At 40.3% G+C, this 17,982-nt stretch overlaps 1 protein-coding gene across 14 annotated transcripts in view; it reads right to left on the bottom strand.

Annotated features, from left to right (window-relative positions):
- CPVL (carboxypeptidase vitellogenic like) overlaps positions 1–17,982 on the bottom strand; it is a 106,937-nt gene that overhangs the window by 57,249 nt on the left and 31,706 nt on the right. For all 14 annotated transcript variants that reach the window (XM_081531323.1, XM_081531313.1, XM_081531316.1 and 11 more), the window contains 2 exons: positions 17,095–17,174; positions 11,636–11,702 (listed from right to left, as the gene is read on the bottom strand). In XM_081531323.1, coding sequence (XP_081387449.1) covers positions 11,636–11,702; positions 17,095–17,174 — 147 coding nt within the window. The remainder of the gene's footprint in view (positions 1–11,635; positions 11,703–17,094; positions 17,175–17,982) is intronic.

The following is a 17,982-nucleotide window of genomic DNA, read 5'->3' as shown; positions in this document are numbered from 1 at the left end:
ACAGAAGAGCCTGGGGGCTACAGTCCAAAGAGTTGCAAAGAGTCGGACATGACTAAAGTGACTTGTACAGCACAGCACATGCTCAGAAGTACACTTTAACTTCCCTGTGTGGTGTTATCAAGATGTGTTTATATGTCTGAAATTTGGCTTGTATAATTTTGCTATATTCTCTTTTTAGGGACAGTGAGTGAATCAAGTAATATTTCTGTAAATTGACCCCAAAAAGCAAACATTTTTGAATAATCATTTCACTGGTAAAGATGTATTATATACTCTTCATTCAGCGGTGGTTTATCTGGCAACTTTTCTGTCAAAGATATCATGATAGATACTTGAGTAGACACAAAAATAAATAAATAACAAAACACAATTTCTTTTAAAAATACATTATGGAAAACTTGACTCAAATGTGATTAAGGCTATGTTTACCACTTTCATGGCTTATTATCTCCACCATGTGAACATTGACCAGCACATAGTAGGTACATAAAAAGACATCTGATAAATGAATGACTCATCTGACATTTCTAAACATTTTTTTCTCTATTGGAAATTAGTACAAATGCTAAAAAAGTATACCTTCCAGTGATGTTATTACTCAAGCTGTCTTGTTATAAGACCTGGCAATAAAACCCTTCACTTGCCTTTTTTCAGAGATAGAAGAGTGTGTATTTTATAGGTAGCGACGACAAATCTAAACTAAAACAGTCACATTTTTATGGCACCTTCCCCCTTGCGATCATCATGTGTCTCTGGGATATATTCAGGCAGGAGATTAAGAAGGAACACCCTCTGAGTTTCTGAGCATCTACTATAAACAGGTTATTTCACTTATTGTAATTTGAGCCAATGTAAAGTTAACATTATCTTCCTATATTTTAAATCATGAAAACAAAGGTCTGTGCATTTTAGTCATGTGCCCACTTGAAATTCTATCCGGGCTTGGCTGCCTCCACTCTTCCCATTTCTCACATCAAATCACATTTCACTCAACGGTCCTGAAATAACTGCAAGTCTCTGGTCCCCAAAGCTGGGACCCACTCTTGCATTTAGCCACTGCACACTTGCCAAGTGGATCACTTACAGAAAATAAGAAAGTGAAATGGGTAGTTTTATTTTGTTTTATTGGGCTTCCTGGGTGGCTCAGTGGTAAAAAAAAAATATATATATATATATATATATCCATCTGCCAATGCAGGAGACTCAAGAGACACAGGTTCAATCCCTGGGTCAAAAAGATCCCCTGCAGTAGGAAATGGCAATCCACTCCAGTATTCTTGCCTGGAAAATTCCATGGACAGAGGCACCTGGCAGGCTACAGTCCAGGGGGTTGCAAAGAATCAGACACGTATCTACAGTCGTCAAGATAGTATGGTACTGGCACAAAGACAGAAATATAGATCAATGGAACAAAATAGAAAGCCCAGAGATAAATCCACACACCTATGGACACCTTATCTTTGACAGAGGAGGCAAAAATATACAATAGAGAAAAGACAATCCCTTTAACAAATGGTGCTGGGAAAACTGGTCAACCACCTGTAAAAGAATGAAACTAGAACACTTTCTAACACCATACATAAAAAGAAAATCAAAATGGATTAAAGATCTAACTGTAAGACCAGAAACTATAAAACTCTTAGAGGAAAACAAAGGAAGAACACACTCTGACATAAATTACAGCAAGATCCTCTATGACCCATCTCCCAGAGTAATGGAAATAAAAACAAAAATAAACAAATGGGACCTAATTAAACTTAAAAGCTTTTGTACAATGAAGGAAACTATAAGCAAGTTGAAAAGGCAGCCTTCAGAATGGGAGAAAATAATAGCAAATGAAACAACTGATAAGGAATTAATCTCCAAAATATACAAGCAGCCCATGCAGCTCAAAACCAGAAAAATGAATAACCCAATCAAAAAGTGAGCCAAAGAATTAAACAGACATTTCTCCAAAGAAGAGACACAGATGGCTAATAAACACATGAAAAGATGCTCAACCTCACTAATTATCAGAGAAATGCAAATCAAAACCACAATGACATGCCATCTCACATTGGTCAGGATGACTGCCATCAAAAAGTCTACAAACAATAAATGCTGGAGACAGTGTGGAGAAAAGGGAACCCTCTTACACTGTTGGTGGGAATGCAAACTAGTACAGCCACTATGGATAAGAGTGTGGTGATTCCTTAAAAAACTGGAAATAGGACTGCCATACAACCCAGCAATCCCACTGCTGGGCATACACACTGAGGAAACCAGGACTGAAAGAGACACATGTACCCCAGTATTCATCACAGCACTGTTTATAGTAGCTAGGACATGGAAGCAACCTAGATGTCCCTCGGCAGACAAATGGATAAGGAAGTTGTGGTATATATACACAATGGAATATTACTCAGCTATAAAAAAGAATGCATTTGAGTCAGTTCTAATGATGTGGATGAAACTGGAGTCTAGTATACAGAGTGAAGTATGTCAGAAAGAGAAACACCAATACAGTATATTAATGCATATATATATGGAATTTATAAAGGTGGTAACAACAACCCTATATGCAAGACAGCAAAAGAGACACAGATGTAAAGAACAGACTTTTGGACTACGTGGGAGAAGGCAAAGATGGGATGATTTGAGAGAATAACATAGAAACACGTATATTACATGTTTATATTACAGAGGGATGGGGTGGGGAAGGAGGTGGGAGGGGGGTTCAGGATGGAGGGACACATGTGCACCTGTGGCTGATGCACATTGATGTGTGGCAAAAACCACCACAATATTGTAAAGCAATTAGCCTCCAATTAAAATCAAACAAACAAACAGAAAAAAGAATCAGACACGACTGAGCACTCATGCACTCTGCAGTCACTATACGTGTGTGTGTGTGTATACATATATATATATGTGTGTATATATATATAGGTAGTTCATATAAGTGGCTTCCCAGGTGGTGCTAGTAGTAAAGAACCCACCTGCCAATGCAGGAGACATAAGAGATGCGGGTTCTATCTCTGGGTTGGGAGGATTGCCTAGGGAAGGGCATGGCAACCCACTCCAGTATTCTTGCCCGGAGAATCCCATGGAGCGAGGAGCCTGGCTGGCTACAGTCCATAGGGTTGCAGAGTCGGACACAACTGAAGCAACTTAGCAGGCAGGCATGGGTAGTACTATAACCACGTCCAAAACAGATTCCTCAATGTTCAGTCCATATCTGCTAACCTAGCAGTGATGATGTTTGCCTCCGTTTTTGCTTTCTAATGACTTTCACACACTTCCTTGCCCTGCATCAGTGTGACAAATCCTTCACTGTTGTTTTCATTAATCATTCCACTGGTTGAGTGACTCAGACTGTCAAAATAGTAGACAGTTATAGGATTATTTTATGGAAAATGGACAGCGAAACATTATGATGAAATTTCAATTATTTTCATTCTCCTTGCTGAGACACATTTCTTTCTTTGTTTATTTTTCAAGATCAGATTTGTTTATTCTTTCTGAACCATTTATTTCTCAATTTAACAATTCTCTGACCACTGTGAGCACTTTAAAAGACAACCAGTCAATAAATCAAGTCTATTTGATTTTACCCAGTTTTCCAGATATGATTTTAAATAGAATAGAAGCCCAGACTCTGCAGGGAGAAGTTAGGTGTGGTTGTCTTATGGATCAGAAATGGACTATATGGCCCCTTAAGGACTTATAGTTATGATCCTGTAATTTTATGAACTCTTGCCTCTTTTGTTCTGAGTTCTACCCGTAACAACAACTAAAGCAACAACAACCACAATTATCAGCCCTGTGGTTTCTCTGATCTCTGGCTGGGGTTCACCAATGTGGGCAGCAGCTGGCCAAGGAAGTTCCTGAAGTCTATGAATTAACACTAACCTTCTACTTTTGGATCAGACCCTGGCCTCATAAAAGCTCGGAACAGCATCAAAGCAATTATAAAAGGAAAGAGGAAAAGTGTGGCCAGAAACTATCTGAACACATACTATTTTAGAATTCAGCAGTGACCTTCAAATGAGGAACTCAGTCAGATAAATATATTTAACCATCATAATAATTCAAACTTGATTAGCAATCAACATGTTAGGATTTTAGTCTGCCCCTAGTAATTACTCCTTTCCGATATTTAAAGAAGTTGCAATTTCCAGCACTATTCTGATATGGTTCCTTTGCTCCACAGTGACCATATTTTGAGCTCACCCCTGGCAAGAAGGGTCAGAGATATTAGTGTATGTTTGTTTGTGCTTGTATTTGTTGGAGCTTAAAGAAGCAACAAACCTAGACTTTTCCTCTGACATCAGAAGGATCTCAGAATTCAGCTCTCAATCTTTTATTTCTCCCATGAGAGAAAAAGGTCTCAACATTACAGTTGAACAGTGGTTTTGAATCTTGGTCTGCAATCTTTCTGAGTTCTTAAATGATGTTTGGAACAGCCTAATGGAAATCATGTTAGGAGCATACTGTACTCGTAAAAATAGTCTAGAGAGAATGTAATGCTTGGTTAATTATCCAGATGTGTAAAAGCACAATGCAATTGGACTTAAAGAAACTTGTAATTGTGTATTCCGTCTGAATCTCTCCCTTCTTACATGTTTCAACAACATTCACAGCAGACTTACTGCACCCCTGCCACCCGGTTACATTTAAGGGAGGAAAAAAAATTATATCGAAAAATCAAGTTTCAATCAGCTCCTCCAGAAGAAAAAATAACCATGTCAGAGAATAATACTTTAATGGAAACAATGTCCTCTGACAGAAACTTCACATATGTTAGCAGTTACTATTGTGTAAGCTACTTTCAGCCGTCTACATTTCTTACTAAAGTAGATGCCGTTATATTCATTCTCTGACTTGCTTCTAAGTATATCTTTTATGGTAAAACTTACAGAAACTTTATCAGTGATAATGAGCAATGGTTTTGAAACCTGGTTACCAAGTATTTACTGGCCCTAGCCCCTCACCTCTGCTTGGAAGTGGAAAAGGGCAGTTGTCAGCTTCAGCAATGACACAATGAGGATGGTCAGGGTCATCAACGCCCTTTTCCTTGCTCTGTCACCAAGTCCCCAGCCACTCCAGGTGGGATGAACGTACTTTAAGAATTCACTTCAGGGCTGGTGAGAACCCTTCCATGCTCAGGAGAAAAACAAGTGGGCTCTCCTTGTGGACAGAGTCACACCAGTTTCGTGTCCTCTAGCTGTCCCCAAGCACAGACTGTGGTGGAGCTACTCCCATATATGAGGGTGATCAAAGTGAACATGCCTTTAAGAGGGGGACATGCCTTGAAGAGAGTTTTACCACAAAAATTGGTGAACAGCCTAAGCTGAATGGAGTCACACAGGACACAGCAGTCACGAGGACTGGATTAAGCTAGGACAACCCTGACTTCATCTAGCCTTGGGATAGAATCTTACTTCACTCAGCACCATTATTTCTACTGGAGAGAGAAGAGGGGTAGCCTTAACACAGCTAGTTCAGAAAATTAATGAATGGGGAAAACTAGAACTTCAGTTTCTACACAATAGATTGTGGTAATCTCTATAACTTCCTAGACGTTGCTAGACCATGCATCATCTAGTTTCAAGACCACACTGCTACGATTAAAAAAAGGTGAGGGGGGGCTTCTAACGAGAATATGATTTTATCTAAATAGCTATTTCTCTTGACTATGGGCTTAAAAAGAAATGCAGAATCTACATGAATAGACATATAAGAAAAACATTTTGATCTGTATTCAGCTTTGAGTCACATAAATTTATGAAAAAGTATCTATTGCCTTCCAAATGATATGTTTCTATTTTGTTTTGAGATGATGCTTCTTTAAAAAATAATTTCATCGGTGACTAAAATAGGTGAAAAAGATACACCTTACCTCCCCCTAACTCTGACCTCGGTGCCGATTTTAGGGAAATTCATACCCAGCTCAAAGCCAGGTGATTCGATCAGAGGAGTAAACACTTTTGTTTAGAGACTGTAGTTAATTCAGCTTTTAAATAAAGAGCATGAACATATTGGACCACAGTCAACAAACTGAATTTGCTCACTGTAGATAGAACTCAGAAGGCTGAAGCTGTGCATAATAGATTTAATTTAGTATTTACAGTCCTCAGCCTAGACATCTCCTCCAATCAGGTTATTATTTGTGTCTCATGCTGCTTGGTCCAGCATGGTAGCTCACTTCAGACAAAGTTTATAATTACTTCTGATTTACTCGTATTCTTTTCCATGTAACTAAAGAATTAGTAAATATGTGCTGATTTGACTTAGATATGCTATCCAAAAGCCTGAGGCCCAATTTGCAAACATTTCCATATGCCCCCATTCAATTCTTCAGGTTGCAGCTTAAACCTTAACTTTTCTAATATTAAACTCATTAAATAGTCAAAATCCGTTTTCAATTCTAAAAGAAAATATTGGCAAGTCAGAAGAACATAACTGAAAATAGACATCTGTCATGAGCTCAAGAGTTAAAGCAGCTCAAATGTTATCTAATAAAATTCAGCAAGTTCCAAGCTTTGAGAAATAATTACATTCCAAGGACTTCAAGCCTTTAGATCACTTGAAACCTCCATTTACCCCATAAAACTTTATGATCAAAGCCAAGCCTTTATGATTAAAATGAAGTCTTGGCCAGAAATACAGAAATATCCAAGAAGCTGGGAACTTCTTTACTGTTTGTATAAGGTTAGTAACCCTCAGAGACTGCACAAAATATGGAAAGGATGTTTGACTCCCTTGTACAGACAGATCTGTTCTGTGGGAAGAGGTGGGTTCTGGAGACAGTGCAGTTTGTGAGAAGAGTGCAGCTAAGCTCCAGAAAGCATCTCCATGAAGGGGGTTACAATCCTTAGCTCATCCCTTGACCACAGTCCTTGGGTTCTGGAGTCCAGCTGCTTAGGTTCTAATTCTGGGCTGGATGAGTTTGTAACCTCTCCAAGCCTCATTCATCTCAGCTGTAAAATGGGTATGATGATAACAGCGCTGGCTTCATAAGGCCATTGTGAGGATTAAATAAGGAAATGCATGAAACTGCTCAGCATCATGCCTGTCATAAGATCCACTCTCAATAAATATTCTCAAATAAGATCTACAAATAAAACAAAGGGACTAAACACTCCAGAAGGTCCCCTTTGTTGTTGCTCAGTCGCTCAGTTGTGTCCACCTCTTCTGTGTGTCTGCCAGGCTCCTCTGTCCTTGGGATTTCCCACAAGAATATTGGAGTGGGTTGTAATTTCCTTCCCCAGAAGGTCCCCTTCTAACTACCAAATTCAAGGATCACAAGGCTGGGCTAAGACAAAGGTGTGGCCCTTATAAACAAGTATAAACCTATCACTTGGATAGTTCCCCCAGCCTGCCCCTTTACAGGTGTGTCAGTGCTTGAAATTCCCCTATTACAAGTATCTTTCTATGGCTTAGGCTCTATCCTCTATTCAAAGACAAGTATATTGGGAAGAGGCTCCCCTGGTGGCTCTGTGATAAAGAATCTGCCAACAATGCAGGAAACACGAGTTCGATCCCTGGGTCAGGAAGATTCCCTGGAAGGAAGATCCACTTCAATACTCTTGCCTAGAGAATCCCATAAACAGAGGAGCCTGGTGAACTGCAGTCTATAGCATCACACAGAGTCAGACACAACTGAAGCGACTAATCAGCAGCAGCAGCATGCTGGGAGTACGCTTAATCTAATTTTCTCTAATGGACAGTGAGCTGGTAACAAGTCAGAATTGGGGAGAGAAACAGAATAATCACGATGGGGATGGAGGAAGCATGGGAGAACTAGGACCAAACACCATACAGCCAAGGAAAGGAAGGCTGAGAGTGGGAGTTAGGGCACTGGAAAATAAGAGTAGAAAGGAGGTTCCCAGGGCCTGGGGTGCAGTACAGGGAGAGAAGAACCATGAAAGGGAGACCAAAAAAAGCCAAAGAGAAGGGTCATCGATATTTTTATCGATTTTACCAGCAAGGTTGGTAAATGCCTTGCTCAACGCCACTCTACAACATCTATTAAACAGTGTGCCTAGTATTGTATGAAACAAATTAAGCAAACCTGGCTCTTGACTCCTGGGAGCCTGCTCCTCTGAACCCATTGGACAATGATGATTTCAATGAAGAAATCAGACTCGGTGAACCCAGAAGGATTTTGCTCATGTGGATGAAGATAAAGTATCCTATTAAGCTTGCTAATTTTTAAATAGCTTCAAAGTTTTGCCTCAAATAAACCCTGGTGGCAAACTGCTTCTAAGGAAAGCAGCCCTCCTCCTGCTGATCAAAAAGAGAAGCTCAGTTTTTTCAGATGCCATTCACAAGCGATCCCACCCATTGGCACAACCACCCCTAAGCACTGGATCTTTCCCACGAGTGGATTGAAAACCACAGGCGCAGAGGACAGTGGACAGACCCCTCCCTTCTGCCACCTCCCTGCCTTCATGCACCAGGGCTGTTTTGCTTTAATTTCTAGCTGGGCCCATGTACACTTGAGCAGATTCTAAAGAGTGTCTGAACCTCATGAAAAAGAGCAATCTCACTAATAGTTACTGGCTCGGAAAGGATAACACTTATGAAGAAAGTTAATTATGTGAATTAAATGCAGCTTGTTTCTCTTTTTGAAGTATATTTTTTTTCATGCCTCGAGGAGGGTGATTTACAGACACATTTGCCTCTCTTTAGAGAAAATTAATTCCAGTTGGTGTTCCAGGCAGGAGCAGAGAGAAGGGAAGGAGACAAAGCAATTCTTCCTTCTCCATTGCTTCAAATGCAGGTCCACACCATGCTTTGTTGTGGCCTCACCATGGTCTGCATGGCAGGGGCGAGGGCCCTCAGTTGATCCCCACATATTTTGCTACTATCCAAAGCTGCTAAGCTCCACCATCATCTTCTGATGAAGTGAACAACTTCTTTTACAGATGATTTCAAAATAAGAGGGGAGACAATGCCACATCCCAAAAAGAAGTGAGCAGAGCTCTTTAAACATCTCAGCCCCTGCTCACATGCATTAGGCCATATGCTTTGGAGCAGTAATATATTAATCCAGCTTTTCAACATGAATGGTAGTAATAGTCATCATGTGTTGGGTACTCTCTACAGCCAGTCACTCTGTTAAATATTTGAGGAGGATTATCTAATTAAATGCTCAAACAACCCTATTCAGAAGGTACTGTTATTACTTCCAGGCTCCTTTACAACGAATTTAGGGAGCCGAACAGCTGCTCAAGTCGCTTAGAGCAACAGGCTACTCTCATTCAAAGCACACAAAAGTGGGAGATATTTAGGTCCAGTACATTTGTAATAAGTGTCCCTGGTGGCTCAGATGGTAAAGAATCCGCCTGCGGGAGACCAAGGTTTGATACCTGGGTTGGGAAGATCCCCTGGAGAAGGGAATGGATACCTGCTCCAGTATTCTTGCCTGGAGAATTTCATGGCTAGAGGGCTCCAAAGAGTTGCAAAGAGTCAGACATCACTGAGTAACTAACACTTTCACATTTGCAATGAGAAGCAGAAAACCATTTCTGAGTTTATGCATTTCTTTTCCAAGAACAGTTCTACAAATCTAGCAGCATTATTTTCAACCTCTCCCAAAAATATGAAGAAGTTAAGAGTTCACAAGAGAAAAGATTTCCCTTTCTTGAAAAATCTATTACAACATTTTTTTTTTTTTGGTGGCGGACACAGGTGGGGTTGGTATTATGTTAAAACTACATTTATATACAGATGCTTTAAGGGTATGTCTAGGTAACTAGGGTTGAATATCCAGTAAAGCAAAATATCCCTGGAAGTGATCTAATTTAAAAACCAACCCTTCTGATTTTAAGATGAAATGCACAGGCCCAGAGAAGTTAAAGAAATTGTCTGGAATCATTCAGAGAGACAAAGTCAGCAAAGAACCTCAGGTCTCTTAATTACTAATCCAGAATTCCTTCCACTTCTCCGTTCTTCCTCCTAGCCTTACCAGAAGACCAGATGGAACAAACTAAAGAGAAACACCACATTCTGCAAATAATAAAACATCAGTCACTACTGAGTGCTCTTCCTTCTAGAAAAAGGTGTGCCCCCTGGTTTAATGTCTCCTGCATGGTTCTTACAGAGATGCTGCTCCCTGGCAAGTGCATCTCCACCCTAGCCCCTGCCCGCCCTCATTTCCGTCTTCCTTCACCACTTTGAAGGCACAGGTTTTCTTAAAAGTATTCATCCTGGCAGCAGAGAATGTAAAAAGAAAACTGTCCTTTCCTGCACACATTCAGAAATTACATGCATGAAACCACCAGGCTGACATGAAGTAGACAAGTCAAGTTTTTCATTGAAAATTTGGCAGCTTTGCTGAAAAGTTCAACATCACAGTTAACAAAACTGTCACATTATTCACAAGACAAGGAATTACACTCTAAGCAGATCGTTCTGTTGTTGGAGGTGGAGACTGGGTGTTTTCCAAGGTTGCTACCAAAATGACAGGGGTGTTGCTTCCTTCCCTCTTCCCCATGCTGCCTATGAAATGGGTTAAAAGGCAAGGAACAGCAGGGAATTACTGGTAGAGGTCCTAAAAAATCCTAACTAGGTAACGCTCTTTTAAAAAGACTGAAGTGTAAGAAGCTAAATAGTCAGGATATCCTTTCTAGACAGTTTAGAAAAAGGAGAAAGAAGGTGAAGAGAGGGAAGATCCTAGTTCCGTTAACTTGTCACTCCCTTGGAAAAGCTGAGACCGCTTTTCACTTTGACACCCTTACAATGGACACCTGTGGTCTGTGCTTGCATCCTTCCAGCCCTCCCTCTGGTATCGTCACTCAGATCTTCCTCTGGAGATCACTCATCTCCCATTCTCAAGCTTGTGGCTCAGGTGTAAAGGCTCCAAGATGATTTGCTGCTTCCCAGGGCATTGCAGTGGGCCTCAGGCACCATTCTGGCCAATCTGTGTACTCCATCCCCTGGACCTCTAGAATGGGCATGGGTTCCAAATGGACAATGAGATTTAGAAATGTGGTGGAATTCTGGTGAGGAAGAAGTTTAGCCTGTAGGCAATCTCTAGAGCTCTGTAGTGGATTGGAGAGGCGAGGGCACAGGTGAAAAGAACTTAACCAGTCACGTGCAAAGCCACATGACTAGATCAAGAGAATGTGATACAAAATCCTGATGATAAAGTTTGAGCACCCAGATCCAGCCATGCCTGATGCCAACCAGTCAATCCTCTATTTTACTTAAGCCACTTTGCATAGCGTTTTGGTCACTTGTAAGCAGAAGAGCCTTGACTAATACACCCATATTCATCCTTCAAAATCCAGTTTAATTGTTGCCTCCTCTGTCTGACTTTTCCTGTGGATCACATCTTGAGAGGTAGCTATTTGCTCACCTTAAGCTACTTGTCTTTACAGCTACTTTTGTAATTGTACTTTTCATTCTGTGTTGTATTTATTATTAGGCTCTCAGATTTATGGCAGAATTAATGTCTTACTCATAACTGAATTTTTAATACTTGTCCAAAGCCTCAGACATAGTAGGGAATGATTTGAGAATTTTTATATGGATTGAATTAATATTAATGTGTGTATACATACTGAATGAATAAACCACAGGTGTCATAATATATTCCAGTCTTGATGATGTTGGAAGAACACAAGAAAACATGATTTCAACTTACCTCCCCAGTGGCATAAAAGTCATTGTCTCTATAGTCAGAAAACAACTCGAAAAACTGAGTTAACGCACTGCAAAAAGAAAAGCAACAATAAAAATCTCATGGAATCATACTATACTACCCTGTTTCACTCTTAGACAAGAGGTTTTGCATTCAATTAAGATACTATTATGCTATAAGCTTCTGGAGGTATTGTTTTCGAAGTCTCATGAGTGTATGGCACTCCATACTCTGTGGATGGTTAGAAAAATACTTGTAGGCTTGCTCTGTGATACTCAGAAGTTCATACAAGTGAACATCAACATTCTGGAAAGGTTTCCAAATCCCTGGGTTACCAACTTGAATTACTTGCCTGTTGAGGGGACCCTTGAGCAAAGTACCACAGGCTTTCACCTATCATTTAGCAATTTGTGGAGTTAGTTCTACAAACATTATAGTCCCACTAACCTCAGTTTGTGGTGAGGTAATGGGAACCTCAGTTGCTTACCAACCTCTCTCTGTGGGGAACACTGAACATTTCTATATTCTAATGGGGCCCCTACAATTTCAGTGTTTTAATAACCAAAGAACAGACAAACTGTAAACTGACTAGGTGTGTTTGTGGTCAGTTGCTCAGGTGTGTTTGACTCTTTGCAACCCCATGGACTGTAGCCTGTCAGGCTCCTCTGTCCATGAGGTTTTCCAGGCAAGAATACTGGAGTTAGGTTCCCATTTCCTACTCCAGGGGATCTTCCCGACCCAGGGATCAAACCCATGTCTCTTATGTCTCCTACAATCACAGGTGAATTCTTTACTGCTAAGCCACCTGGGAAGCCTCCTAAAATGACTATAGTCTAAAGGAAAATCACCAAATGCCCACAGATATGGAAGTAAGTGCCAAGTGGCCTCCAGGCTCAAAATATCCACATTTACTAAAGACTGCCAACAGCCACTTTGGTATGCTGAAATAGATTTAAACAGACTCAAGAAATTATTTCATAACAAGCAAGAAAAGGGTAGATTATTGAATGATTCTCTACTTGAACAGAATCTTTCATAAAGGAGACAAAAACTTGTGAAACTCTGAAGCCTTATGAATGTCTTGACCTAGATTGCAATGCCTGAGAAGCTGGGCAGGGTTTTTGTTCCAGTTTCCTGCTTAAGGACTAAAAGCCGTGAACTAGCCAGTGAAGATGAAAGGCAAGGAGGCCCTGCAAAACCAGGAGCAGAAAGTTCAAGGGTTACACAGAGGCAAAATTGGGTCCTTACCATCACCACATCCTGGCAATAATTTTCAAAGGCTCCATTAAGAACCCAGCATTGGAACCTCTCTGGTGGTCCATTAGTTAGGACTTCACCTTCCAGTGCAAGGGGTGGGGGTTCGATCCCTGGTCAGGGACCTAAGATCCCACATGCCTTACGACCAAAAAACCAAAACATAAAACAGAAGCAATATTGTAACAAATTCATAAAGACTTTAAAAATGGTCCACATCAAAAAAAAAAATCTTAAAAAAAACAAGCCAACATTAAACTCTACTGTAGAGTTTCAGTGTATTTATTTATTATTTATAGTAACTGAAATCTTTGTAGCAACTAAATCTGGAAAGTGCATTACATAGTCTCCATGTTTGTGCTGGCAATGCGCTGCCTTTAGAGCTGAGATAAAAATAGGAGTTTATTCTCCACCCTTGCCTCTTTAACCTTCAGACTAAAAATTACTTCTCTTTCTCTCTTCCTGCTAGTTGGAATGGCAATAGACAATTTAATATAGTAAATCTCAATTAAGCCTTGTGCGTTAGCTTAAGACTTATTTCCTTAAAGAATTTGTTGGAGAGTTGTTGGGGTTGCCAGATTTAGCAAATAAAATACCAACCAAATTTGAATTCCATATAAACAACAAATAATATTTTAGTATAAGTCTGTCCCAAATATTGCACAGGACATACTTAGATTAAAAAATTATCCACTGTTTATCTGAAATTCAAATTTAACTGGCATTTTGTATTTTATCTGGCAATCTTAGTTGAAGGATATAATCTCCCAGCTTACTTCTAGCTCGAAAAAGCAGGATTCTCTAGTTGAAATTTCCAAGGCAAGGTCCCACTTGAGGAAGTTATCACAGAATTTTAATTTCACAGTAGGATCTGAACAAAAATTTTGCTAATCATAGCAATGCCTTAGTAAGTCTTTCTTAAATGGGAATGAAAAATGAAAAAGGTAAATTTGGTAAGTTGGAGGTACATATGCCATTTGTTCATTGAACTGTGTTTTCATCAAGGATTAGACTATTACATGGTAAAGGGTTGTTCAAAAATAAAATCTAGAATCATCCTCACATAAAACTGCAAACTTTAGAAGTACAACTGCTAAAGTATATAATATCAGGTTGGCCAAAAGGTTCATTTGGGTTTATCTGTAAGATGTTATGGAAAAACCTGAACTAATTTTTGATCAACCCAATACATACTATACGTGTGTGTGTGTGTGTGTGTGTGTGTGTGTGTGTGTGTGTGTACTCCACACATTTATTCAGGCACAAGAGCCATATGGCACACAAAGCATATCTCTCTTCCATGTCTTTCCATTTGGAACCTTGCTGGCATTGTGTCAAGGCCTTGTCAAATGAGTAGAATTTTAGTCAAAGTCTACTCAGTGGCAGAAAGGTACATTGAGGGACAATAGGATGAAACACAGAAGGCAAGGGTGAATGATCAGGAGAAACCACCCCCCAGATAATTTTATTAAAGAGAAGATGGGCTCAGGGCAGAGAAGGTGGATGTAAATGATAACACATTACAGATCCAAAGACAGCTCTGGACTCTGGTCAGCTCTAGTGGAGTCAGGGTCATAGAAATACAAGACATTCAGGAGAACTGAGGTTAAAATAATCTGAGCAAAAGCTCCATACCAACAAAAACCAGACAAGGTACACCTTTAGTCACTGATAGTCTGGCTGAAAGAAGCATAGCAACAAGGATCTCAGTGGTTTTGTTCTCTTGCATCAGATGGGGAGCTATCCTCAGCATTCATTCATTCCACATCTAGTGTGGCCGGGTCATGATCTCACCTGCACCCTTCATGCAATGTTGCTCTCAATTTAATATATAAAACTGTTTCATAGTCACATTATGAAGTTTTATTTAGCAATGGGCTTTCCTGGTGGCTCAGATGGTAAAGAATCTTCTTGCAATGCAGGAGACATAAGTTTATTCCCTGGGTTGGTAAGATTCCCCTGGAGAAGGGAATGGCTACTCACTCCAGTATTCTTGTAGGGAGAATTCCATGGACAGAGAAACCTGGTGGCCACAGTCCATAGGGTGGCAAAAAGTCAGACATGACTGAGCGACTAACACAGCAAAAAAAAAAAAAGTCTAAACATCTTGTTAGTGGAAAAAGTTTCATTTCCAAACACAAAGAAAAGCAGCCTAAATGTAAATGTCAAATGTCTTTTTAGGAATCTACTCCTTTCAGCTGTGCACTAATAATAGTGAAATGGAATGGGATATTCAGGAAAAAGAAAGACGGCTTTCAAAGGGAGAAAAAGAAAGTTCTACTCTTTAAACCTGTAGTAGCCTGTTTATAGGTTTCAAAGCGACCTTCTTATTCCAAACACCCATCTGGACAGCTGGGGTGAAGAGTGCTGTGACAAAGGGAAACAAATAGAATAAACCATAAAGGAAACAGCTGAAATCAGTTTTCTGCCTACCCTTGATTAGCTATTTTCCAGTTCTAAGAGCCTGAAGCAAAAAGAACTAAAACAGCCATAAACAATGGATGCTTTGAAATAGGTTCTCTTTACATGTCTTGCGAGAAGAGATGAACCACATGTCAGCAGTAAATATCCACTCGGAGGGTCAACTGGAAGCTGTGACCATCATCGGGGGAGGAAGGGCAAGGGTGCAAGGCTCTGGCTTAGAGGGTCTGATGTATTTCTTTAATACAGACCCTCCACCCTCAGGGTGTTTGCTAGTTAAACAACTGAGGTTGTTTGGAGTTAAGCCAAAAGGGGGTTGGAGGAGGAGGGTATGGGGCATGTAGGTTTCCGACCTGAAAAATGAGAGCTCACAGTCAGTACTAAATGAGAAAGACATGGTCCTTGAGTTAACTTGTAAGGACTGCCATCAGGATTATGGCAGTGTTATTATTTCCCTGTCTGTGGCAGGGAAAAGGAGGTGTTTGAGCTGGTGGCAGCGGAGGGACCCCAGCCAGGATCTGGCTAAGGACCCATAGGATCTGGAAGCAGAAGTGTGGGTCCTAGTCAGCTCACCTGGAGATTGAATGACCGTGTTAAAATAATGGGACATGTGGCGAATGAAAGTGTGCAAGAAGGACACCAGCCTTGTCGTTTTCTGGGGCAGCAGAGAAGAAACATCTCTGGGAGAGAGGCCGGAAGTCCCTCTTTCCTCTCCCCTGCCCCCACCCCTCCCAGCCATTGCCTTGGGAAGAAAGAGGAATAAAACGGAAAGCTTTTGTCAGAGATCAAAAAACTGACTCCTATTAGATTCACTTTCACTTTGGGGATTGGTTGGGTTTGCTTACCATTTAGCAGACGGGGTGTTTGGTGAAAGTAGGGGGGCAGCATAGAGGAGCTGGTTAACTCTTTTTGGCGACTAGGATTCTTTCAACAAATTATTACAATGCGTGGGGGTGGGGGGGTGCTAGTGATCTGAAAGAATCCAGGACCTGGTCTCTAGTAATAATCTACAGACTGGGAAAAAAAATATGACCAAATAAGAAAGGTCACTTTAAGAAAATGTACTAAAAATAGCTATAATGAATGTAAGAAAAGAGAAAGGAAGATATTATATGTATACTGTTTGATCAGGTTGACAACTTCACATTTTCCTTAATTTTTTGTGTAAAAGAATAACTTTGTAATCTGAAAGGAAAAGTAAGACTAGCCAGCAAGCTGAGCTTTCAGTTTGGAAAAGACATGAAGGAGAAATATAGGAGTGAAAAACTGCATTTTGTGATAGCCACAAAAGGAGGACTCCTGGAAAAGAAGACAAACAAACATCTGAGATGTTGTTTCTCGGCAAATCCAAAGTTCAATATATAAATAATGTTGGAAGCAAGCAGAAACCTCTCAGGCAGCTAGTTGAAAGGTTGGAAAAGTATATTTGGTTGAATAGTTCTGCTGTTTCTTTTGTTTTTCAAAGAATATTTTTACAAAATTACACCTTAAGATGTCAGTTCTTCTTGCTACTTTCTCTGCTAGCCACTTCACAGTTATCAATGATAACAAAATGGAAAACAGGGGTGTGTGTGTGTGTGTGTGTGTGTGTGCGTGTGTGTGTGTGTGTGCGTGCGTGCGCGCGCGCTGCGTGCACGCACTCTTCACATAGAAGTATTCTTAAAAGATCTTCAGGAACTGGACTATGATGACCAATCAATAATACTTCTACTACTGGAGGAATTTTCATATTGAAATAGAAAATCATTTGGTCTGAAGATGACCAAAAGAAAGCCAGGGCCTTTTACCTGTATAAGTTTCGAGCCACATCATCCTCATCTATCGCGTATCCTTGGATATGGTCAGTAAAACTGAAACCTGTGCCCACCTGAAGATGAAATAAATAAGCAGGTATAAACAGAGAGAAACGCACAACTTGCTGAGAGACACTGCACGGGAAGGAAATCAACATTATTCCCAAGGTCATGCCTTTGGCCTCAGCTTTTTGGCATCACGCATGTGCACTCATTTATGCTCACAGGAGGATGCTGCGTGTCACCAAGTCCCCTTTCCCTCTGCTGAGCCCAAATAAACTGGCAGTGCAAAGCTCTTCTCTGATCCTGCAGTGGGGACTCTGTCAGATGATTATTTAAGGATGAGAAACTCACCTTTCCTGGCCCCTGCTACAGTATCAAGAGACTCAAAGTTGTCTCCTCTTTGAAACCTGGAAGGTGCACTGCTCTGTCCTGCTAAGAAGGAACTCTCTATTGGCCGAAGATAAAAGCTAGTTGTGTGTGTGCACAGTTTTTTCCCCCATTTCTTTATTTGTGATAAATATGGCCACTAAGCCCTTTCACCTTCAGCAGATAGGGGGCTTTAAAATAAAGATTAGCTTTAAACTCATAGTTCCTTATTCCTGGAAGTTCATAGACACCTGAGTAAATCAATAGAAAAAGCCACTACTTATTTTGGGTCAACAATATGTACAAGGAATGCTCCCTCACCATATACATCAGTTGTAAATATTTTTTATTTTTTTCCAAACAGCCAAGGGAACAGGACATTTAATTAAACTTTAATGTAAACATGGAATTATAGATTAGGAAAGAAGATGGCTGACAAAACATAATGGGGGGCAAGAATGTTGGATTTTTTTTCTTCCTATTTTTCTGTTTTCTCTTTGAACCATCTGGGAA

Source organism: Giraffa tippelskirchi, chromosome 10 (genome assembly GCF_054371585.1).
Source record: "Giraffa tippelskirchi isolate mGirTip1 chromosome 10, T2T-mGirTip1v1.2.pri, whole genome shotgun sequence".
NCBI classification, from domain to species: domain Eukaryota; kingdom Metazoa; phylum Chordata; class Mammalia; order Artiodactyla; family Giraffidae; genus Giraffa; species Giraffa tippelskirchi.
This window is presented reverse-complemented; position numbering and strand designations above follow the sequence as displayed.